Source organism: Gallus gallus, chromosome Z, assembly GCF_016699485.2.
Source record: "Gallus gallus isolate bGalGal1 chromosome Z, bGalGal1.mat.broiler.GRCg7b, whole genome shotgun sequence".
Classification (NCBI taxonomy): domain Eukaryota; kingdom Metazoa; phylum Chordata; class Aves; order Galliformes; family Phasianidae; genus Gallus; species Gallus gallus.
The window spans coordinates 42,787,739-42,813,330 of NC_052572.1; the positions used below are offsets into that span (position 1 = coordinate 42,787,739).

The 25,592-nt window shown below is 40.0% G+C and overlaps 1 protein-coding gene across 2 annotated transcripts; it reads left to right on the top strand.

The window, feature by feature from the left end:
* The first annotated feature begins 2,942 nt into the window (after window positions 1–2,942).
* HABP4 (hyaluronan binding protein 4) lies at window positions 2,943–24,758 on the top strand. Of its 2 annotated transcripts, none has more exons than NM_204705.2 (7): window positions 2,943–3,424; window positions 8,560–8,704; window positions 9,524–9,691; window positions 12,847–12,930; window positions 19,896–20,064; window positions 21,737–21,916; window positions 24,186–24,758. In NM_204705.2, the coding sequence occupies exons 1-7, from the start codon at window positions 3,154–3,156 to the stop codon at window positions 24,240–24,242; spliced, it is 1,074 nt and encodes a 357-aa protein (NP_990036.1). In that variant the 5' UTR covers window positions 2,943–3,153; the 3' UTR covers window positions 24,243–24,758. The 2 variants fall into 2 exon arrangements, with proteins under 2 accessions (NP_990036.1, XP_015135727.1); XM_015280241.4 differs by having other exon boundaries at window positions 21,743–21,916.
* The last annotated feature ends 834 nt before the right edge of the window (window positions 24,759–25,592 follow it).

Genomic DNA, 25,592 nt, shown 5'->3' on the forward strand with positions numbered 1-25,592 from the left:
TTGTAGTTCTCACAGCTCTGGCACTGACCGATATTTCTGCTGTAGTTAATGGGATTATTTGCATGTAGTCAACAGTTTACAGGCTGATTTGGCTCTGCTCCGCAACTAGCAGGACAGAGGGACCCACAGATCCATGTCCTGGAAGGGGATAAGGGAAAAGGATAGAGAGATGGGCCTAAAACAAAACAGAAGCAACGATCTGAGGATAAACAAAGTAATTTACTAAATAAGATAGTGGAATGCATGATAACACACTATAGTACAACATAATGCAATGTAATTAGAACTGGAGCTAATAAATCAAATATAAAGAGAGTGTCTGAAAGCCAAAGGCCTTACTCTAATGCTGTGATGAGATGGCACCCACAAAAGAGACGAGCCAGATGATTGAAAGGGATGTATGGTGGTCTACCAAGGCCTGTTATCTGTTTGCCCTGAGCAGAAATGATAGCAGAACAGCAAACAGTCCTCTGGGGAATGTAGTAGTTCTTCTCTTCTGGGACAGGTAGCTGGACCTAGAGCATTAACTCTTTAACCCCCAGTACACTACATGATGTTATGATGTGGAATACCAATAACCAAACATCATAAAACCATGACATAGTCTTATGTCGCTGTGTTGTAACTGGAAGCTGAGGATCTCCACTCAGTATTTCTGCTGAATGAAGCAGATCTTTCAGTTGAAGGAGACCAACTTAATCATCCACTTCCAACCCCTTACTATGGACAGGTTCACCGTTCACTAGATCAAGCTGCCCAGGGCCCCATCCAACCTAGCCTTGAATGCCTCCAGGGATGAGGCATCCACCACAGTCTCTCCAGGCAGCCTGTGCCAGTGCCTTACCACTGTCAAAGCTGTACATCTCTTTTCAGTGCTACATCTGCAAGCTCCCCTGCATTACTGCACACGTTTGTTGAGGTGCAGGAACTTTATTGCCACTGCAGTTCCAAGCAGAAAGAAGCAATTTAGAGTCTCTACAGCACTCCAGGTCCATCCTATGCCTGCTGCTGGGGAGCACCCCATGCCTCCTCTCTCTGTTTCCTCCTGCTCCTAAACATCCTCAAATAAAGCAGATTTATAAAGCAATAGCAGTGTCTTTCACCCTCTCAAGCTGCTCTGCATGGTGCCGTGCCTGCATTTCAGCATCCTGATCTGGAAGTCTGGGATGGGTAGCAGAATAAACCCCCCAAGATTCCAGGTGAAGACAATAAAGAGACCTTCTATTCCATCCAGACTGCCACAAGTCCCTGGGCCAGATAAGTTCCATCCAAGGGTGCTGAGGAAACTGGTGGAGGTGACTGCCAAGCTGTTTTCCACCACCTATCAGTAATTCTGGTCAACCGGAGAGGTCCCACATAACTGGAGGCTTGCCAGTTTGACTCCCATCTACAAGAAGGGTCATAAGGAGGATCTAGGAACCCACAGGCCTGTCAGCCTGACCCTGGTGCCAGGGACGGGTGCAATACAGATCATTTTGAGTGTGATTACATGGCATGTGTGGGACAACGAGGGGATCAGGCCCAGCCCTAATACCTCAGGTACCCCTTTCATGGGTTCATGAAAGACAGGTCCAGCTCAACCAACACGATCTCCTTCTATGACAGGGTGATCTGTCACCTGGTTGATGAGGTAAAGACTGTTACTGATGACCTGGACTTCAGTAAAGACTTTAACACTGTCTTCCACAGTATCCTCCTAGGAAAGCTGGCAGCTCGTGGCTTGGACAGGCACACTCTTTTCTGGATAGAGGGCCAGGCCCAGAGAGTAATGGTGAATGGAGTTACATCCAGCTGGTGGCTGGTCATGAGTGGTACTCCCGAGGGGTCAATATTGGCACCCATCCTGTTTAATATCTTTATTGATGACCTGGATTAGGGGATTGAATGTTTCCTCAGTAAGTTTTCAGATGACACCAAATTGAGCAGAAATGTTCATCTGCCTGGGGGTAGGAAGGCCCTACAGAGGTGGATGGGCAGGTTGGATCAATGGGTTGAGGCCAATTGTATGAGGTTCAACAAGACCCAGCACTGGATTTTGCACTTGTGTCACAACAACCTCGTGTGCATTGCATGGGAGAGGACAGGCTTGGGGCAGGGTGTCTGGAAAGCTGTGTGGGAGAAAAGGATTTGGGAGTGTCAGCTGATAGCTGGCTCAACAGCCAGGAGTGTGTCCAGCTAGCCAAGGCAGCCAATGGTATCCTGGCTTATTTCAGAAATAGTGTTGCCAGCAGGAGCAGGGAGGTGATTGTCCCTCTGCACTCAGCTCTGGTGAGGCCACACCTTGTGTGCTGTGTTTTGGGCCACTCACAAAAAGAAAGACACTGAGGAGCTGGAGCTTGTCCAGAGAAGGGCAGCAAAGCAGTGAAGGATCTGGAGCACAGGTCTTATGGGGAACAGCTGAGGGAACTGGAATTGTTGAGTCTGGAGAAGAGGAAGGTCAGGGGAGACCTTATTGCTGCCTACAAAGACCTGAAAGGCGGTTATAGTGCAGGGTTGGCTTCTTCTAGTTAACAGTGGTAGGACAAGAAGGAATGGCCTCAAGTTTCTCTAGGGGAGGTTCAGGTTGGATGTTAGAAAATGCTTCTTCTCTGAAAGAGTGGTGAGGTATTGGAAAGGGTTTGCCATGGAGGTGGTGGAGTCATTGTCTGTGGAGGTATTCAAGAAACATCTATGTATGGGACATAAACACATACATGAGGGACATGGTTTAGCGGGGAAATATTAGTGGTTGGAGGACGGTTGGACTAGACAGTCTTAAACGTCTTTTCCAACCTTAATCATCCTTCGATTCACCCCTCGCGCCACCTGGTCAGCGGGTAATTATTGGCTCTGCACGGCGCTTCATTTTAATTGGCTGCAGCCGCGAAGAGGGCGGGGCAAGACCGCGCAGGGATTGGTGGATCACCCTGATCATTGTCTAAGGATTGGCGGTGGGCGGGGTTGGTAGTGCTGGTAGGAGGTGGTTGAGGACAGCTAGTAGTTTGGGGCGTGATTGGCTGGCAAGGCTTGAAACCACGGGGTGGGGGTGCAGCAGCAATGCGGTGGCTGTGAGGGTGGTGCTGAGCTGGCGCGGTGCCTGTTCCCCACCGCCTTCTGCTTAAGCCCCGCCGGCGGCTCGGCTCGGCCTGGCGGCAGCGGGCAGGGGCCCTGGCTATGATGAAGGGGGCGATGGGCTGCCCGGTGGCTGCCGTCATGGAGGGGAGCTTCAGCTGCACTGTAGCCAATCGATTCTACCAGCTGCTGGACGACGAGTCGGACCCCTTCGACAACCTCCGCGAGGCCGAGCGCTGCTGGCAGCAACGCAAGAACCTCAGCAAAGTGGTTGCACGGCGGGGCGACCCCGGTAGCAGAGGGTGTGCCACCAGGAGGGAGCTCCAGAAGCAGCGCAAGCAGCTCGGGACGCCCGCGCCGCCGCCGCAGCCCGGTACGGGGCACCGCGCCGCGGGAGAGTGGCGGCGTCTCAGCGGCGTGGGGATGAGTTAGGGCGGCGTCGTCTCGGGTGGTGGTGGCGGGCTGGATGCGATCCGGGCCGGGTGCTGCGGGCAGCGGGAGTGTAGCAGGATCCAAGAGCGCGCCCGCGGAGCGAGAGGCTGTCGGACTGCTCTGATGTGAGTCTGGGCCTCTGTGCTGCGGGCAGTACGTGCCGAAGCAGAAACTTAAGAAAGAACGCGAGGGATGAGCGGGAGGCAGCTGACTGCCTCGGTTCTGGTTCCTACGCTCTAACACTGCGACTCTCTGGCTGCCTTAGCGTATCTCTTGGCACAGTTTGTTACTTTGGCCATTTCTCTCCAACTTTTGACTCTTCCAAGTTTGCTCTCAGCGCCCGTGAGTTCGGTTGATCTGGGGAACAGGGAGGAAATGTGGTAGTGGTGAGCCCAACCTGTTCCTGTGCTCCATCCAGCGCCTGGTGGAGCAGTGTGCGGCTCAGAGCCCCGCGGGCCATCTTCCTATGCGGACAACTCTGTGGGGGTGATTGTTACTGCCTTCCTGCTTGGTGCAAGGTAGTTTCCAGGGCATCTGAGAGCTAGCTGGTGACTTCCCGGTACCAAGAGCCTCTGCGCCGAAGACTAGCTTTATTATAAATTTTCATTTCCCATTTTGGTGAAACTTAGCATGTTAACTATTCTTAAGATATTATTTTGTTCTTCTAATAACAGTGGCCTCCCATTACCTAAGGAGTGGGTTATCAGAATGCTAGAGAAATTCTTTACTAGGGAGTGTAGTGACAGGAAAAGGGGGCTTTAAACTAAATAAAATAGGGGGAATTCAGGTTAGATATTAGGAGGAAATTTTTTACTCAGAGGGCAGTGAGGCACTGGCACAGGCTGCCCAGAAAAGCTGTGGGTTTCCCATCCCTGGAGGCATTCAAGGCCAGACTGGATGTGGCCCTGGGCAGGCTGGTGATGAGTGGCAGCCGTATCCAACTGTGGGGATTTGGAGCTGTGTGGGCTTTGAGATCCCTTCCAACCCAAATCATTCTGTGAGGTTTTAATGCCTTGGGGAAATACGTATTAATTGCGTCAGGATTATTATTGTTCCATCAAGTTGTTGTCAGTGCTACCACCTATATTCTTTAAGTTTAGCCTTATGTTACTCCAGCAGCAATTACTTGACTTTGAGGGGCTGAGAGCCTTTCAGTGCCAAATACATGCTAGTTGATATGCACCTTTGTAGATGACCATTGTATAGGTTGCCACTTCAGGCAGTTGTTTTGGACTGTCTTTTGAGGTACTTCTGAGTTAGCAACATGACTGTCAGAAATCTGTGCCTGGAAGATAAACACTCATTTTGGCACCAGGCCTCCATTATTTTCAGGGTGCTTTGCTGTGGTTACCAGCAGAAAGGAGAAGAATCTGTTAGTGAACAATAGAGCAAAGCTTTGATGAAAAAGTTGTTGCACAAGTACTGTCAGGTGTCCATAGCCTACCAGGACTGTGAAGTATGTGAAAGCCATCTTTACCTCCTACTTCTCCATTGATATCTTGTGCATACGGGTTCTGAATGTAATCCTCTGTAATTACTCCATGACCTGGTGGACTGAGTATTTTCTGCTACCTTGATATTAAGGAAACCATCTTTCTGCAGGTAGAGGCATCAGGTGTGTGCCTTGTTTTACTTTACTGATAATTTAAATGGGGGAAAAGACTGCTGGCTTTGTTAGTGGGCTTTAGGAAAGTGAATAAGCACCTAGCTTAGGAGTTTTTTCTTAGAGGGGAAACAAAAAGTGCTTTCTCCTTCAAAAGCCATTATCCTGGATTTTGAATGTTTCTGTGTTTGTGTCTGGGGTTCATTGAGAAATCAGAGTTGTCATTGTGTAGTGGAGAGAGATGAGACTTGGGCCTGCCCATGTACCTCTGCCACAGGAATTGTCATCTTGCTTGGATGACATAAAGTTAATTTGTTGTGCATAATTCAGTTATAAAACTTCTGGATGCCGAAAAAGTTACAGGGGGACTGCTAGCTTAGTGGGTGAGAATGATTAACGACTGGGGAGGTTTTCTTACCAGCTGAATTTGGCACAAAGCTTCTACTGATGGCTACATTTCTAGGATATGCTCCTGTTAAATAAGTAATAATGAATAAATTCTGATATTAATGACTAATCTTGTTTTTTCCTCTAAAATGTAATGTCTTCAGTAATTATCAAATTTAGGGCTTGCCTCTAATTTCATTTCACTGTTTCATAATTAAATACTACGAATGAGCATCTTTCTGTCTGAACAGCTGGATCAGGTTCCGGTATTATGATTCATTGCACACTGTACAGGTTTATCTAATTACTTGATTGTGTTGCTTGTTTGGGTTTCAAAAAGTGTTGTTAAGCTTCACAATTTTTTATTACTGTATTTCTTGAGTATGGTAAGTCTGAAAAAGTAGTCTTTACTGTTAAGCCTGCACCTTTTGTGTGACTTCAACTTGTAATCTGTAGAGAGATTTACAGTCATCTGAGAGACTGTTCTAGGTGTTGTTTTGAGGTTAGAGTGAAAGGTTTAATTACAGTGTTGTAAATTAACTTTTTAAATTCTATTTAGTTCTTGGCTACCATTTTCAGAAGATCTGGGGACATTTTCAATTTGAAACAAACCTAAGAGGACTTTGCAGGATATTTCAGTACTTTGATCTTCAGAATCCAAATCTGACAAGGAGGCTACTTTTCTTTCTATCTCCCTTTAAGAAGAAAAGGGACTGCTTCTTCATAACCGACCAAAACATACTTTTTGATTTTGACCATATAATGATGTGATTGTGGCTTTTAAATAAAAGTTACTGTTTTTTTGTTTTGTTTTTTTTTTAATGCTATTCTTAAAATGTGTGTAGAGGACTTGTACAAAGGCTCTTTGTAGGTGCTGCAGTACTTAATGTTAGCTCAGTTGATTTTTAGCACAGTGGCCAAACTGCATTTGCCAGTTCTTTAATTCAAAAAACCTTGTTGCAGAGCTTGCGTTCTTTAGCAGGACAGGCGAATTAAATCTGTTGATCATGCAGTAGTAAACTCAGTTCAGCTCTAAACCTTTGTTGCTAATGCCTCCAGGAGGTTTTCTTCTCTCCTTTTCATTTGATGACTTGTGTGATGTTTTGATACACTTCCTAAATTGTCTCAATTTTTAGCTGCTACTTGAAGTTAATATGACATTATGTGTTTCTGGGGATATTTTTCCTACGCTGTCTGCAGTTCTCATATCTTTTTATAAATAATTCCAGTATCATTCTTTCAGATAGGTAATCAGAAGAATTGTTATCCAGAGGCATAGCATGGTAAGCAGCTCTGTAACCGATTGCTGACACTCAGGGAAAGAAATAGAACAGAGTCTTAGTTCCATTTATTTTTTCCTTTGGAGTGTTGTATGCAGTAGCTGGAGCTGGGCTTAGTTTTTTGGATACCACTCTGTGAATCATGTAGTTAGCTATGCATTAGTTCACAAAATGAAATGCTTCATGGATTGAAATTAGTTGCTTAGACATGCACATGTGCAAGGGAGAGGAATTACAGTTGTTCATGTAGTTCTAAACTAGGTAGGTGGATGGAAAGGCTCTGATAAAAGAACTGTGATTAGGATAGCTAATTCAGGTTTGCTGCTACAAGGTTAGTTAGCCCAGTAAACTAAAGTGACAGATGAAAGTCACTGTCTTTAAGTGTAAAGCAGTATGTATGGGAGAACATGGCTTAGTTGTGGAAGTTAGATTTACTACTCTGCTGCATCATACATGATTTCTTTAATTCAAACTGTTATAGTTTGGGAAAGAGTACTGAGACACTAAATCTGATCCTGCATAACAAGAAGCTTCATCTATCACAATTTTATCTTATTCTCTGAGTGGGTTGTTCTTTAGTTTACTTTTATAGATTATGTTGCAGACTCATGCTTGCCAGCCAAGCTTTAAATCAGATCTTCATATGTGGACATTTTCTATAGAACTAGGAATTCATTTGTATATTAATATTGTTTTATTGAATAGGTTTTCATATATTCTTGCAGCCAAGACACAGTAACCAGAACTGTAATTTGTTCACGAACCTGCTGAGTTCAGTAACTTCCTCAGCACTGCACAGGTGGTTGTGGAAAGAAGAGCACAGTTCCACTTGTCTGAGGTTTATTTTTCTGTAGTTCCTTGCTTGATTGTCTTAAACCAACTACTTCTGCGGCTACTAGTGTAAGTATAGAGGTCTATGAGAGGGCTTGCTTGCTTTTGGAGGACTTTGTCTTAAATAGAGCAGAGTTCAGGGAAAATACAGAAGGATACACATCATGAACTGTGTTGTTACACTGAATGCATTTCAGCTAAGTGGATAACCTCACCTCATCTTCTACAAAACACAGTACCTCTGCACTCAGTTTTTTCAACCTCAGCAGTGTCCAACAAAATCCCAGGCGGCTTAAATACATTTTGTCTTGGAATATATTGGCATTTTAGAATTAGATGTAGCTTCTGTATTTACTGCTTGGGTTTCTGTTGTTTGAACTGGATGTCTGGCAGTGTTAAATAGTTCTCCTTAGAACTGTAGTAGGAGGTGATCCTTATTTTATCGTATGCCATATTTATGAGCTTAAAGGAGAAGTACAGGCTCAGACTTGAAAATTTAGCTCATCTATCAGGAAGTGCATTGATCAACAGCTAACACATCTCAAATGATCTTTCCCTCATTTGTTCTGCAACAATCTTAAATTATGTCTTCCAAAGAAGCTTCTCTGTCTTGTTCTGTGGGACACCAGCAAGATCTTTGAGGAAACATAAGAAATGATTTTTGTTCATCATTTCTGTAATTTCATGTGAGTAAAAAAATGAGATTTCTCCAGCCTGTTGTGGTTTTGTTTTTTAAATCACTGATCTGTGTCAACAAGAGAGCTGGATCCCCTAACCTGGAAGGGGAAGTAAGTATGTATATTTGAAGACAGTGTCTGGCAAGATTAACAGTCAGGGCATTTAATAGTTGGGGTGGATTTGGGACTGGAGAGTTAAAGCAGAAGTCTGTAAGTTGTGGTTAGCTCACTTCAGTCATCAGTAACTACGATTCAGTTATTGTTAAACTGTTAGTAATGTGTGGGTATGTGTATGTAGGTCAGAAGCAAGCACCTAAACAAGAAGAGTGTGGAGGAAAAGACAATAGCAGAGCAGAGAAAGAACACAAAACTGCATGGAGGCCCTCATTCATGGAATACTTATCTTCTGAAACAGAAAGTCAAGCAGAACTCACAGCTCAAAGGTATGTATCATGTAGAGGATCATAAGGTGCCTAATTAAAAAAAGAAGTATATGTGATGGGAAAGAGAGGGAAAGAATTAAACTTCTTAAACAGATATAGCCAAAAGTGACTTAAAATGTTGTTAGTTTGTAGATTTGGTGCAATACAAATTAGTTACATCTAGCAGAGCTGCAGTTTTGGCTTCCTTGCAGATTGATTTGGAACTGTTTTGTTAAGTGGTTAAAGACAAAACTATGAATTGTTAAGATCTGAAAACTTAGCCCTTAGTCTGTAATGTAGATACTACATTTCTGAATTTGGTTACCAAATTTTGTAGCACATCTGGTGCAGACTGAAAGTAGAATAAATCTTACAGTTCAAACTGAAACTATACCTTTGTTATACTATTTGCTACTTGGACAGTGAACACATGCAAATTTTGTTTTCGTTATAGGTACTAGAATAATTCTACAAACTTTTAACAGTTAAGAGTATATCTCTTCTTACTGTCTGTGAAAGTAGCTGATATTTTAAAACTTACTTGCAGTTGCATATAAATCTGAATTTGAGAGTGGAGGTATTGCTCAATTAAGTCACTGAAGACATAACAGCTTTATAGTGTTTTATAAAACTTCTCTAATATTTCCTTTCATCAACAGCTAAAGTTTCTATTCCTATTGTGTACAGTAATTCTTACTTTAACACCAAAGCTAATACAATTGTACTGTGTTATGTAAAGATGTAGATTTAAGAAATTTTACAGTAGCTCTCCTATACTGATATCACCTACAGCTACACAAATGTAAACAATTTTTTTTCTCCTTGTACTGTGATTACAAGTCTTTTTAGGCCGACTGCAAAATTAAACTATGAAAGGCCAAGAGGTTGTGGAAGAGGAAGAGGTGGAATGCAAGGTAGAGGAAGAGGTGGTGGAATAAACAAAAGTTTTGATGGCTTTGACCAAAGAGGAAAACGGGAATTTGGAAGACAAAATGACAATGATAAAATGTAAGTGTTGAGTGTGTTTATTCTCAGTGAACAGTAGAGTTGATGTTAAGGTAGAATTTCCTGCATATTCTGTTCCTTTACTCTGTAGACAAACTGGTTGCCAAAAAGACAGTTTTAATTTAGGGCTCTGCTGGGGGAAAAAAAAAAAAAAAAAAAAACTCTTAAAGAATGCTCTTTACTCTCTCCAGTAGACTGTGTTTTGTCCATCAAAGTCTGGATGTTTTTAGGTTAAAGTCATGCTCTCCGTTCACTGTTGTGATTAATGCTCTATAGCTTTCTGAACTTAATCTCCTTGTTGATACTGAACAATCGAACTTGTAGCAAAGGCATGGTGAGAGTTCTTGAGTAAAGGCCAGACAAAATTCAGTTGAGTGGGGACAAAGTTGTCTTTTAACTGAAACGAGTTACAAATTTTTCTAATATTCAAGTAAGTGGGATTCTTGTGTTTGATGTTGCTACAAAGTGCCAACTATGAAGTGAAGCTTTGTCATTGGGCTTAAGATTCTATGTTGCAAAGCTGTAGTACAGTTCTGTGTGGCTCCAGAGGTACTTAGCTGCACTTACCTGTACTTACCTGACTGCACCAGTGAAGTACATTTCAAAGCGCACCAGGATCAGTGTCAGAATGTGACTGTGTATTTAATGGTTCAAAGAGATGAAAAAGGTTAGGAACTTCAATTGTCTATTCCATTCACTGATTTGTGTTTCGATTACCAAAACCTTTGTTTGGAAAGTCTGCTTTTGTCTATTCTTTGCGCTTAGTAATATATTACTCTTTTTAGTAGCTTTTATTATCGTTCTTCTAGAAGTTTTTAACTGAAGGCTGCTGTTAGACAGAAATGGCAAATCTTGGAGCTTTGGTCATATGCAGTTATTTTGTATTTAAAAAATAGTTTAATGTTTATCACTTACATTATGATGTTTGTTAATATGTATTAGGTTTCTTCAGAGTATCTGGCTAAAGAGTTGTGGAAGAGGAAAAGACCACCTTTGATAGGTAGCAGTTTCAGGGCTTGCTATTCCAAGTTCTTCTGAAAGATTATACTGACTTCTCTTCTAATACTGTATACTAAAACTAAAAGCTTGGTTAAGTATTCCAGGTTGTCAAAACAAGTGATCAGCTATGTAAATATGGTTTTATCTAATTGTATAAAACTACCTTGTATATTATACAGCTGAAGATGGTGTGAGCCATGTAAGGCTCAAGAAAGTGAAGTTCAATTTTATTTTTGATCTTCCTTGATCTTCCCTGGTAACTTCTTGCCACACAGCCCTCAATCATTTGGTTTGGTAGGAGGGGATTGAAGAAACAACATCCCTCCCGCTGTAATTGAAGATCAGGTTCATGATCACCTGAGGAACCTGAACACTGACAAGTCTATGGGTCCTGATGAGATGCATCCCAGACTTCTGAGGGAAATTAGCTGATGTAGTTGCCAAGCCACTCTGTATGATATTTGTAAAGTTGTGGCAATCAGGTGAAGTCCCTGGTGACTGGAAAAAAGGCAACTTTACACCTATTATTATAAAAGGGTAAAAAGGATGACCCTGGGAGCTACTGACCTGTCAGTCTCACCTCTGTGCCAGGGAAGATCATGGAATAGATCCTCCTCAAAGCTATGGTAAGGCATATGGAAGACAGAGAGGTGGTCTGAGAGAACCAGCATGGCAAATCCTGCTTGACCAATCTAGTGGCCTTCTCTGATGATGTTACTGCACTGTTCAGTGGACAAAACTGGCTGCAGGATTGAGTCCAGAGAGTGGTGGTCAGTGGCTCAGTGTCTGGACGGAGGCTGGTGATGAATGATGTCCCCCAGGGGTTGGTGCTGGGACCAGTACTCTTTAATATCTTCATCAATTATATTGACACTGGGGTTGAGTGCACCCTCAGCAAGTTTGCTGATGACACCAAGCTATGGGGTGCTGTTGACACACCAGAGAATGGGATGTCACACAGAAGGACCTAAACAGGTTTGAGCAATGGGCCCAGGAGAACACCATGAGGTAAAATAAATCCAAATTCAAGATCCTGCACCTGGGTTGAGGCAACCCCCATTACCAATACACACCAGGGGATGAAATGATTGAGTGGAGCCCTGCTGAAATAGACCTGCAGGGGGTACTGGTGGATGGGAAGCTGGACATGAGCCAGCAATGTGCCCTTGCAACCCAGAAAGCAGAGGTGACCTGATAGCAGCATTTCAGTATCTAAAGGGCAACTATAGTGAAGAAGGAGACAGACTCTATCAGGTCTGTGGTTATAGAACAAGGGAAATGGTTTCAAGCTCAGAGAAGGTAGATTTAGGTTAGAGATAAGGAAAAAGTCTTCTACAGTGAGGGTGGTGGGGCACTGGAACAGATTGCCCAGTGATATGGTTGATGCCCCGTTCCTGGAGACTCTAATGGTGAAGCTGGATAGGGCCATGGGCAACATTATCTAGCTGTGTTGTCCCTGTTTATTGCAGGGGAGTTGGACTAGATGGCCTTCAGAGGTCCCTTCTAACTCTGAGGATTCTGAGATCCTGTTTATTTCCCCTAGGTATTTTTGTTGTTGTTGTTCAGTAGCATCACTACTTAAGATACAAGTACAGATATCAGTGCTTTCTTGCGATGTGTCACGTATGGTGGAAATGTGATTAAATTGGGATTGTCTAAGCTATTCTAGAAATGTATCTGTATCTTAATTGTTAATGATTCATTGAAGCTACAATGTTTTAATTTTTTTTATATTATGCACCCTTATCATTGTAATGAAAATAAGGATGCTACTGGTCTTATTTGGCCAGTGAAGTGTTACAGAAAATGTAAACTTCAAATATGAAATATGAATTTTACTGTTTTATTAGTTGAAAATAAAAAATGCAAGTATAAGCATCAGAGAGATGCTGTTGTCAAGTACTGGTATTTGTATTTGGGTTATTGTCTTCATGCATCTTCTTTAAATAAAAGTACATGAAAGTTGGGTTTTTCCTATTCCTCTCATTTTGTTAGTTCATATAGTCACTTAGATGGACTTTTTTTAATGATTCTAGAGTCTTGTTTCTTTTGTTTTTTCCCCTTTCCAAGAAATTTTGCCAAATAAGTAATGTTTTGATCTGCAAGGTTTTTCCTAATACAACTGACAAAGACCGTATGTTTTCTGTTTACTGTTTTAGTGAGATGGAACTGACTGCTCCTATGGAAGCAACTGCAAAAACAGCCAAGTCTCCAGGGGTGTCTGAAGGAGAACTTCTAAATAAGTATAGCTGGCTAAAATACTTTTTTTTTCTAAATGCAAAGGAAACAGTTTACTGTTACCGATATTCTTGACTAGTACTGGGAAGCATACTTGAAATTTGAATTGTGAAGTTATGCTACTGCAAATATTTTAAAAAAAAACTTTCTCTGTACTTTTGTCTCAAGAAAATGAGTTCTTAAGTATCAGAAAAGCTTGATTATGCAGCTGCAGTTTTGAATGACCCACTGATGCTTACATTCCTAAGACTTGGTGATGATTTAATGAGGGCCTGTGCACTGTGTTACCCTTTTGACTTGGGAAATGAGCAAAAATTACCCTGTTTTATTGAAGTACTAAAGTACTTCAGAAGTAATTAAAAATATATATATTCAGGGTATTTGTGCAATCACACAAACACAAAGATAAAATTCTCTAAGTGAGTTATTTATCAGTCACTAATAATGTACAGAGGACCTTTATAGAACCTGAAAAACTTGTGTGAAATGGTCTTGCAGGGAGCCTTATAAGTAGGGGAACTGAGAGAGGACTTCGCCTTTTGCTTTCTGACTTTAAGTCTTTTCAATCTCCAGAGAAGATTTGTTTTAGATAAAATAAACGCTTTAGCTTAAAGTAACTGGACAATCTTGTCCAAGAAAGAGAATTCTATGAATGAGCTAATAGCATGTTGTGAATATCTCTTAAACAGTGGGAGGTGACAAAAAGTCAGTGCCCACTTCTATTGTTATGAGGCCTTTTTTGTCTAATGATGCAACTTGTTTTTAATTAAGTTGGCTCATTTCTTAACTTTAATTGTAGTACTGAGTAGACTGCAAATACTATTTTATATATTTAGTTTATATAAACCTGTAAGAAACTGAGTTGGTACAACTTTCCTTTTAATTTAAAACTAGAATATACAGATAAGTCTTTTTATGCATGACAAAATCAGTAAGAAGCTGAATGATGACAGGATTTCCAGAAATGTTTTTCTAAGTGGACTTAAGCAAGATGGGTAATATAGGTAAGTACAATGCAGTTTTTGGCAGATTTGTTTAGTTAAATATGAGAACAGTTCTTAAGCACTTTTTGTCAGTTACTTTTTTCAGGCTTGTACTGGTTTATCCATCACTGCAGCAGTAAACATGCCCAGCAATTCAAGCTCTTTGTAGATATGTCCTGACATCAGTTTCTTGTAAAACATAAGACTTGAAGTTTACATCTTGGCAAAGGCACCTGACAGAATCTGCCATTTGTCTTTTTCATTTTACAGAAATCTCAGAAATCAGTAGGGAGTCAAAAAGATTGAGAGCTTTTACTGCTTATAATATTTTTAAATGTTTAGATTGAAAAAGTGCTGAATTCAGTAAGATGCAGAAAAGCAAGTACAGTACAAGAACAAGACTGCATAATGTAATCTTTTCAGTGCAGTAAATACTATTCTGGAAACTCTCAAATCTGCATGCAAAATGCCAGTTACATATCACAGAATCACAGAATTTCTCAGTGTGGAAAAGACCTTAAAGATCATCAAGTCCAACCACAACCTAACCACGCTACCCTAACTCTAACAACCCTCCAATAAATCATGTCCCTGAGGACTACATCCAAAAGAATTTTAAACACTTTCAGGGATGGAGACTCAACCACCTCCCTGAGTAGCCTATTCCAGTGCTTTCCCTTTCTGTAAAGTTTTTCCTGATATCCAGCCTAAATCTATACCTTGTTGTGAAATCACCAAAATTATGTCACTCTCAGAGATACTCACATCTTTTAAGATAAGGTGTGAATAGTACATATGTAATTAGAGAAGGTTGTATTACTTAAGAAGGGATTCCTTGATGTGGAAAATTTGTTGTTTTTCAAGCATTTAAAAGCAAAAACTGTTGGAATATTGTTTTCAGGTGTGATATGCTTCAAAATTTGCCTAAAGGATTTATCTGCTTAGGTTGCCTTTACTTTACAGAGTTGCTGTCATCTGGCAGGCAGCATACACCAGTAGAAGATTTTAACCAGTTTACATTCTGGTCTCCAGCCTCAACCCTGCGGGAGTAGGGGTGTGTGCCCAAGCTACTGCTAGGGTTTTTCTCATTTTGACTTTTAAATACAGGAGTAACAGAATCACAGAATTGTAGGGGCTGGAAAGGACCACCAGAGATCAAGCCCAGCCCCCCTGCCAAAGCAGGCTCCCTAGACCAGGCTGCACAGGTAGGCATCCAGGCAGGTCATGAATATCTCCAGAGAAGGAGACTCCACGACCTCTCTGGACAGCCTGTTCCAGTGCTTCATCACCCTCACCATGAAGTTCTTTTGCATATTGGTGCAGAACTTCTTATGCTCCAGTTTATGGATGGTTTCCACTTGTCCCCACAGACCACCGAAAAGAAGTTGGCTGTGTCCCTTGTATCCCACATTTAAGATACTTATAGACATTGGTCAGATCTCCTCTCAGTCTTTTCTCAAGGCTGAACAGACCCAGATCACCCAGTCTTTCCTCGTAAGAGAAGTGCTCCAGACCCTTTATCATATTTATGGCCCTCTGCTGGACTCTTTCCAGGAGAACCCTGTCTTTTTTGTTCAGGTGAGCCCAGAACTGGACACAGTACTCCAGGTGAGTCCTGAACAGGGCAGAGTAGAAGAGGAGGATCACCTCCCTTGACCTGCTGGCCATGTTCCTTTTAACATACCCCAAGAACACATGGCCTTCTTGACCACCAGGGCACACTGCTGGCTTGTGACCAACCTGTTGTCCTTCTCTGCAGAGCTCCTCTCCAGCAGGTCGTCCCCCAATCTGTACTGATAAATGCAATTCTTCCTTCCCAGATGCAAGACTCTATACTTGCTTTTGTTAAACCTTATCTGATTTCTTGCTGCCCATCTCTCCAGCCTGTCCAGGTCCTGCTGAATGGCAGCACAACCTTCTGGTGTGTTGGCCACTCCTTGCAGTTTTGTATTGTCAGCGTACTTGCTGAGGATAGACACTATCAATTTCTTTTTCTGGTTAGTTGCAGTTGTGTGCTTGTATTGAGACAGATTAAAAAAAAAAAAAACATCTTGATTTTGTTTCTTCTCTCATTCTCTTTCCTGGTGTGATTTACCATTTTAAAAAAGTAGTTATAGTCCTGGCAATTGTGGATAATCTGCCTCAGTGGAGATACTGTATAGTTTTATGGTTTGGTACTGGCTAACTTCAGTGCATTGTTGGAAAGACTTCTACAAGCTTGTATAATCTACGGGGTCTTTACCTTCAGGACTCTGTCTATATTGCTGTTCTTAAGCTTCCATTTGCAAAGTATTGCAGGACAAGAATGTATTTAATACTTGTATAATACAAATTATTTCTTGCTATGTCTCCAAATTTCCTTTATATCTAATCAACATTGATGTATGCTGCATATAGCATCACAAATTACATAGTAATATTTTTTTCTTTTTGCTGCAACTAACAAGTACAAAATATAAATACTACAGCTATATAAGCTGCCCTCACAGGTGCTTTCTGTTGAACTTGTCTTCACACTCTGAACGATTGAACAAATCTGTGTTGGTAGGTAATTCAGATAAATGGATTTTTATTTTTACTCAGTGCAGCATATTGTCTAACCAATTCCTGTGAAGGGTATCTGTGGAGTTAGTATTTATTCTGTGGTGTTTTCTTCCATTTCTTGACACAAAACCCATCTCTCTTCTTGTTGGATACACACATCCATTTGGTCTTTTAATGAGAAATTCCAACTTTGTCTTCAAGTTTATAGTCTATTGACTTCTCTTGTTTCATAGTTGTGACATAGAACCAGTCCAAATCTTTATAAGTATTTGACTCAGTGTTTGTCTTCTCTAGTTAACTTGTACAATGCAAATTGATCTTATGCTATCTCTTGATGGTCTTTCTAATGCTTTGAAATTAAGTACTGTTTTTCTTTTATCCCCCAAGTATTGCTTTGATCATCATGGTCATACGAAAATTTATTCATTTTTAGCATTATGTAAGTTTCTTCCTCAACCCTTCTTTAAAGACTTTCCTGTAGATCATATATTTTAGACTTCATATGCCTTACTGTTCTCTTCTGGATTCTTTAGAAATTCCCACATGGAAGACACACTCCAGACTTTGGTCCATCCTACCAGCAGTGACATCTTTTCCAAACAAAGGTTCAAGCATGTCCTTCTAGTATTTTGCTGGTGGGAAGGGGACAGGTGCTGTTGATTGAAGGTCGTTTGTCTGGGTTATCTGCAGTAATCTTGCATAGGTTGGGTAGGAGAGAGTCCATATTTCTGAGCTTTTCTCTTGCCAGTGTTTCTGTGTTTGGGGAGCTGACACTTGCCTGTTAGTATTTTCACGTCTTTGGAATTCCTAGTGTATTTGTTGTGGGGTTTTTTGTGTGTGTATTTTCACATCACTTACTCCATCTCTTTATTAAGTATTTGTTTAGGATCTTGTAATGCTCATTCAGACCTTCAGAGTTCTTGAATATATGCACTATTGCTTCTTTCCTTCCTGACTTTTTGCTCAAAGAAACGTGATAAATGCATTACTTCTCACAGTGCAAATAGTAGTATGGAGCTGGCCTTGAAGCTCTGCTTGAACACATGTGTTTCTTTTTCATACTGAAAGACTGATAACCAATAGTTAAGAATTTGTTGCAGCTGTTTTTCATCTTTCTACAGTTCTCACTGAGGACTGAAACAGTGAAAAAGGGAGAGAAGGGTGAAGTACTTCCTGATGTTCAGAAACAGAGTTCACTGGTTCTGTCTTGACATACTGGCTTAGGAATGATTTAATAAAAACCATTCTTATTAGCTTTCTTTCTATTTTTTCTCCTTCTTCAGGTGCTTGCATGTTGTCTTGTTTTCTAGCACCTATTTTCAGAACTGAAGTTTCAGATAATTAACCAAAATTACTGGATTTCTTACTATTGAGGGAAACAAATTGAAATGTTCATTATGCTGTTGGTTCTTAATGAAGTGTTTTTTGCACATGCAGAAGTGATCTTATTCATTCAGAAATAACCACATTTTCTGCCAGTATCCAGTTCATTCAAGCCATTTAATGAATTATTTAACAATTCTTCTAACAAAAATGTCAGTCTTAACCAGTAGAGAAGTACAAACTGCTTACCAGTCTTTTTACCTTTGACTTCAGTTTTTTATAGCTGGAATTTTGTAAATAATGGGGAATTAAGTAGGCATATAGTACAGGACTTCTATATTCTCATTTACTTATTTTATGAAGCGCATTTTGAACTGTTCATCCTAGAACCAAGGTTAAGGCTGTCTTTTGTTGAGTTCAGTGTCTGTGTCTATCAGTCATGCTTGGTGCTTCACTAAAACAGTTAAGCAATAAAATGGTTTGTTGAAAGATCATATAGGAAGAGGGAGCAAATCTGTTCTTCTGTTAGCTAATTCTAAATATACAGAACACTCAGAACAAATGTATATTCTTCCAGCATGCTTGTACAACTTCAGAGTTGCACAGTTCACTGTCAATTATGCTTCTGTCCATGATAAAGCATAGGGGAGTGACTTTTTACAGTCTGATAGTGACAAAACAAGGAGAGATAGATTTAAAATAAAAGAGGGGAGACTTAAGTTAGATGTTAGGAAAAATAATTTAATTCAGAGGGCAGTGAGGCACTGTAACAGGCTGCCCAGAGAAGCTGTGGATGCCCTTTCTCTGAGTTCAGGGCTAGATTGGATGGGGCCCTTTGAAGCCTGATCTGGTGGAGGCAGCCCTGCCCATTGCAGGGAGTTTGGAGCTCAGTGATCTCTCAGGTCTCTTCCAATCCAAGCCATTCTATGAAAGTGAATTTCCAAATTGCATCTAAATGATTGCATTCTTTATATTAGAAAAATCTGCTCCTGGTAGTCAGTGTTTGATAGAAAAATTATGAAACCTGGGATCCAATGAAAGGAAGGAAAGCTGTGTTTCTCCTATGAGAAGGGACCTAATGAAAAGGTTTTCTAGAATAATCAGTGCTAGTAAAATATTAATGAACTTCAACTTCTATTGCTATGTTGAAGTTTTGGGTGGGAGAAGGATGAACCAGTTTTTAAGTATCCAGGAGTCAAGAGGTGCAGTGTAGGTTTTCCTGTGGTTTAGTGTTTGGTTATTTTAACAATTATGATTAAAGGAGTTGTGCTTCCTGCATCTGTCTCTGTTTAGAAGGGAATAGTTTTCTGCTGATAACTTAAATGGTACATGTTGAGTATACTTAGTAGCAAATTGTTCTGTTCAAAACAGGTTCTGTTCAAAAACATGGTACATGTTGAGTATACTTAGTAGCAAATTGTTCTGTTCAAAACAGGTATAGCACTTTCCTGGTGCTGGCAAAAAGAATAGTCAAATGATATGTTGAGAAGGTTTTTTAGTCTTTGATATCTTGTCTTCTGTCTTCACAGCTCAAAAATAAGCAAAGTTGATTGATGTACTTATGTTTTCCTTGAGCATATCAGTGTTATTGTGCTTGTGACAGATTGAAACTCTACTAGGATTAATCTGTCTGTTTTAGGTAGGTGATAAACACTGCCCCTGTGCAAGCTGACAAAAGAAATCGAAGAAGCAGTGTGTGAATATTAGACTGCATAACTATGGTTGGTACTTTTTTGAAGTGAGGCAGTATTTGCTAAAAGTAGATCCTGTTTCACCAGTGAGTTGAGAATATCCTAGACCAAAAGACAGAGTGAATTGTTGTAGAATCTGCAATATTTCAACTTACAATAAGGCTGGATAAACAAATACCAGAACTTAGTCCAATATTTGGGAGACAATTCTTGCTCGTAAGACTAATTTCAAGCAGGCCATAGGTGTGTGTTTTACAAGTTAATAAAAAAGTCATACACCAGGTTACTATGGGTTGTAAGTAAAACTGAGGACTGTAATTTGGTGAGAAACATTCCAAGTGTTCTGTCTACTATTCTTATTTTAGAGATTATTGTTCTCTTTCATCATTACAAGCTAATGGATTTTACTTTACAACTACGAACCTTTAGAGTTGCTGAAGGGAAGCCAAGGGAAGAAGTAGTTCAAGAAATGACGTTAGATGAGTGGAAAAATCTTCAGCAACAGAATCGACCAAAGCATGAATTCAACATCCGGAGGCCAGAATCCACTGTACCTTCCAAAGCAGTGGTGATTCACAAGTCAAAATATAGTGATGATGTAAGCATTATCTGAGGAATTCTGTAAACTTTGCTTTATGCTGAGGGTTGGGAAACTCTCTGCACTTTCCACTACTTTTAGTATAATCTGAACCCAAAATAGTATCCTAACTTTGTTACTGTAATCATGTATGTGCCTTAAAGTTTGCCTTACACTTAGTGTCTGTTCATTTTTCTCTCAGGTCAAAATAGGGGTGTATTTTATATGCAGACATGTAATATATTAAGTAGTTATAGTTTAGCAATATAAAAGTTGTTTCCTTATTGCTGCCACCCGTGTGAATCTCTGGTAGTGCCACAAGAGAAATTCATCTTATAAATACTTCTTATGCTACCTTTGAATTATATTTTGCTAAATTATCAGTATATATTTGCATGGATATGTTAAACTCTGGCATCTATTTTGGCATCTGTTAGTCTGGATGCTGTGTCAATTTTCTTATCTGTGCTGGATCCCAGATTTCATTGTGCACTTGGATTACATACTTTTTTCCAGTTTTATGGTCCTATTTTTTGGAAGAACTGAGTGCTTCTTCTATAGTGATATACTTTCTCCCCACTTCTCCTGTTTTTTTTTTTTTTTCCACTGTGTCTCTGGGGCTACATTTCAAGAGTGACATCTGTTGATATGATTGGAAAGTTCTGGAGAATTCACTTAGATTCCTGCTAGCTTAGATTTTAGATTTTACAAGTACATGTATATGCATGTACTTGTAACCTAACCTGATGAAACTGTGATCCTTGATTGAGATCTGTGTGCGTGTATGCAATACGTGTTGTATTCTTTGTCTACTTATAACACTGAAACATACAGCTTTTTTTATAAGTCATAATCACTCAGTAGGTCACTGAGCTCTTCCAGGTACAGACAAATACAGAAACTGCCTGCATCCTTTTTAGCATGGCTTTTGATGGTCATGGATACTACCCTCCTTTCCTTTGGGATGAGGGAATGCACTGGGGAGAGTAACTTCCTCAAGTTCTGAAAGTATGAGGAGTGCATTGAAGTTGCTGTTCTTCTTGCTCCTAAACTTTCTTGGCTGGCATTACCAAGTGACCTTGTCAAAATGAATGTAGAAGAGGTACAGAAAGTGCATAACAAAGACAAATCAAATCCATTTTAGAATGAGGGATTCTTCACATAATAGGATGAGTTTACAGGTACGTTAACTTCAATGCCTGTTAAAATTATGACAGGAAGTAATCTTAAATCCACTAGCAACTAGGAATATGGAGAGTTAAGAATAATCTTGTGGCTACAGACTAATATGTTAAATATATATCAGCTAGTAACCAAATGCTGTGGTTTCTGTCCTTTTAACCATTACTTGAAGGTAATCTTAGGAGTAAGTAAGTTTGGCCTGATTCTCTGGTTCCTTAGGAAAGCCTCATAGACTGTATTGCTGAAAACTTCTTCAATATTATGGAGCTGTTACAGCAGATCTTGTTTCAAGGACTCTTTGAGAAAACAAAACTATCCCAGGCATCTGGGAGGCTGAAACTGTCTCACTTCTGTTCAAATGCTGTGCAAGTGGAGGCCTGTCTCCTATTCTAGATGTCATCTTAATTTTTTCTGCTGCTTAGTTTATAATACATGTGTGTATGTAAATGTGTCAGGGAGGGTAGAAGGCTGTATATGGAAATTATGAGCCTTAACCGTATATTCTTTCTAGATACAGAAGGGAGAGCTTGAAGATGATTATCATATTTTTCGAAGGGCAGTGAATGACATAACATTTCAGCTGGATATCAATTTTGGGAGTCTTCCTCGCCCTGGCTGTGGATCAAGAGGAGCACGAGGTCGTGGCCGTGGCAGACAAATGGAGGAGACAGGACCTCAACCAGAAGCAATGGTAATGTTTTCTGTTGGTTTTGTTTGCTTGGCAACTTTTTTTTGGTGGTGGTTGTCCTTTCCCTCTTCCCCCTCTATTCTGGGGGGATTTCTAGAGTGACAGACTTGTTTCTGTTACCCATCCCATAGTATGTTGGCCTGGTTATTTTCAGCTCCTGACCCATACCTAGTTGCTTAAAATAAATACCAATTCTGGCTGAGCAACTCTAACACACAAATTTCTGAAGGCTGGATTATCAGCTGCTGTAATGTTAACTAGAGGAAAGGATTCAATGAAGAAAGAAATGTTCATTGTGTGTTTGATATGAACTAGGAAGTTATTAACATGACTGAAGACTTACTATATAGCAAGAAATTTCAGTTCTGTATGGTATCACAGAATCCTTAGAGTTGGAAGGGACCTCTGAAGGCCAATAGTCCAACTCCAAAGCACTGAATAGGGACAACACAGCTAGATAAGGTTGCCCAGGGCCTTACCCAGCATTGCCTTTAGAGTCTCCAGGAACGGGGCAAGCTGTTCCAGTGCCTCACCACCCTCACTGTAGAAGATTTTATTCCTTATCTGTAACCTAAATCTACCCTCCCTGAGCTTGAAGCTATTTCCCCTCCGTTACCACAGACCCTATTAAAGAGTCTGTCCCCTTCTTTCCTGGAGCTGCCCTTTAGATATGGAAAGGCCACCATAATCAGGTCACCTTGCAGCTTTCTCTTCTTCAGGCTGTAGAGCCCCAGCTCTCTCAGCCTGTCCTCATAGGGGAGGTGTTCTATTCTGTGGATCAGTACTCTTAGAGTATTCTAATTACTGAACATTAAATGAGTAAATCTGCTATACAGAGGACAGAATGCTACAATCACAGAATCCATCTAAGTTGAAAAAGACCTTAAAGATCATGAAGTCCAATTAATCTGATCAATGGAGTCCCTTCACTAGACCATTTCGTATAGTGCCATGTCCATGTCTCCTAAATACCTCCAGAGATGGGGACTCCACCACTTCCCTGGGCAGCCTGTTACAATGATTGAAATGTTACACCTGCAATGAAAATTCTGTGTTGAAAAATACTGATTTTAACTGAAGCTGAGCTAAAGTTCTGCACTGCTTGGCATTACCTACTTCTATTTGTCATAAAAATAAATGAACTTAAACACTAAAAAGGGAGTTTCAGATAGCCTGCAAAGTAAAAAGTTTAAGGTGCTCTAGGATTTTAAACACAAGTAGTGGTCATAAAATCACACAGTAAATGTGATAACATAATTAGACTGAATATATTCACTATCCTTTGTTAGAAATAGGCTTTATATCTTTATACTTCATTGGATTGACATGTCATCATCTTTAGAAAAGAGATAAGGCTGTGACTTTATAGAAAAGTTTCATCAAGGTTAGGTTCTTTGTGACTTAAATAGTGTGTAAATGGCTCAGACAATAACTTAGAAGATAAAGTTTGCATGCTTCCATTCTTTTTTTTTTGCCAACACTAACTATTTAATTAAACTGTACATCAATACACCTACTCCGTCAGAGGAGCTGATACTGACATTATAGACTCTGTTTTTAAAATTGCCAGAGCTTTAATCTCTGTCTAAATAGTGGACATCCCAGTATGTGAATGGTACCACTTCATGTGCAAATAAACGTTAATTATAACAGCATCTTTAATTCAGCCCAAATTTAATCACTTTCTAAAGTATTCAACTATCTTAATAACTACCACTGACTTTTTAAGAAGAAATAAAGAGAAACCTGCACACCTAAAAATTACACCTTTGTTCTTCATAATCACCAAAGTTGTATTTAGTTGTACTTAAAACAGTAAAATATTTACATTAGGGAATTGACAGAATAATATGGAAAAGATTTAATGTTTGCTTCTGAATGAAAAAGGCTCTGTATTACAAAATACAGATATATTCAGTAGCCTTAGAATGTTTAAAAAAAAAAACACACCAACCTAATAATCTATCTTCTAAAAAAAGATTGTGGATGAGAGTGTTACTTTTCTTTCCCCATCCCACCTTAATACTACAAAATATGTCCTACAGTACATCAGACAGTAAATCAGTATTACAAATATGTTCATGTTGCATCAATTCTAGTAGTCATAATTTCTGAGATAAAATTAGTATTTAGATAACCATTTAGATGGTTATGAAGCATATACTTTAAGTAAAAGAATGGATTTTTTTCAGGGTAAATACATACCTATATATAGCTTTCAGATACTTTAAATTCTATTCATGTTTGTAAAGCTTCCTTTCTCACTCTATAGGTGCAAATTGTTGCTCCAAATCCAGATGATCCTGAGGATTTTCCTGCTTTAACTTGAAAGAAATATCATGAATGGTGTTATCAACACAGCTTTGGTGCAGCTGTAAAGAAACCAGTTCTGTGCTGGTGTGGGGTAAAAAAAAAAAAAAAAAAAGTCCAAGTCTGCTGGAAAAGCTGCTCTGGTTGATGGTTTTTTGTTTGTTTGTGTATGTGTGAAATGTTTGAACCTGTTAATGGAAGTGAGTTCTGGAGATAACAAGGGTCTGGAATTCTGTTATAGGGCCTGGTGTCTGCCTCCATTTGTGAAAGCTGTATGAAGGCTTGCAGTACTCAACTGTAAGGCTTTGAATGAAGATCAAGAGTACAGTGCTTTAAAAATGTATGTGTAGACACTATGTCAAGTTCTTCCTGGCAGCTTGGTGAAACTGTATGACATGGTTTGCCAACAGACTCCTGTCTGTTTCACTTTGAGATATGAAATCTACTTTCTGTTTCTTTGCTTGAAGTGTATTTTACACGTTTACAAGTTGCAGTTCTTGAGAGTTTGGCAAATAAAACACAGTGCTTACTGGTTTGGGTTTGAGGTGTTATTTTCACAAGTCAGAGACTGAAGCCTCTGATATTTGGCAACAAAGAGCTGATCTTACATGCCTGAAACATCTCCCTTAACAGAAATGATTTTAAGACAGCAGCATAGGTGATTTTAATAGGTGACTTTAACAAGTGTTTGTTCAGTAAGAAACTGCTATTTGCAACTACTTTCAAGATATGTCAGTGAAATAAAAAAAAATTTTGAAGACTGAACTAAATCGTTAAAGAAGCATTTTGTTTACTGCAAGAGAAACTACAAACTAAAGTAGTAAATATTTCGAGTTGGAAGGAATCCATAGCGATCACTGAGTTCAGCCCCTGCCTCTACACAGGGCCACTCAGAATTCAAACGCTGTGTCTGAGAGCAGTGTCCAAGCACCTTTTGAACTCCATTAGTTTTGGCCTATGATGCTGGGGAACCTGTTCAACTGCCTGATCAACTCTCTTATGAAGAAACTTTTCTGAATACCCACCCTAACCCTTCCCTGACACAGCTATGTTTCTTACTTTAACAAATAGTTTGTGTGTCACTGAGGATGAGATGGCTTTGTCCTTTCCTTTCAGTCTTCCTATTTTTGAACCTAAGCCAAATACCCTCAACTGCAGCTTGAAAGCTGTTACCATTTACTCCTTAAATGTGGCTATTCTAGTATGTTTTTGAATGGTTTTGCCAAAAATGGCTGTTTGATGGTTGTGAAACATAAGTTGTCTTGATGAGAGACTTGATGTCTCATATCTTTTCTGCTCTTGATGGCTTCTCTTTCCCTATTGTTAAAATCTTTAACAGTTGTTCCCTATTGTTCTGGAGCACTGTATT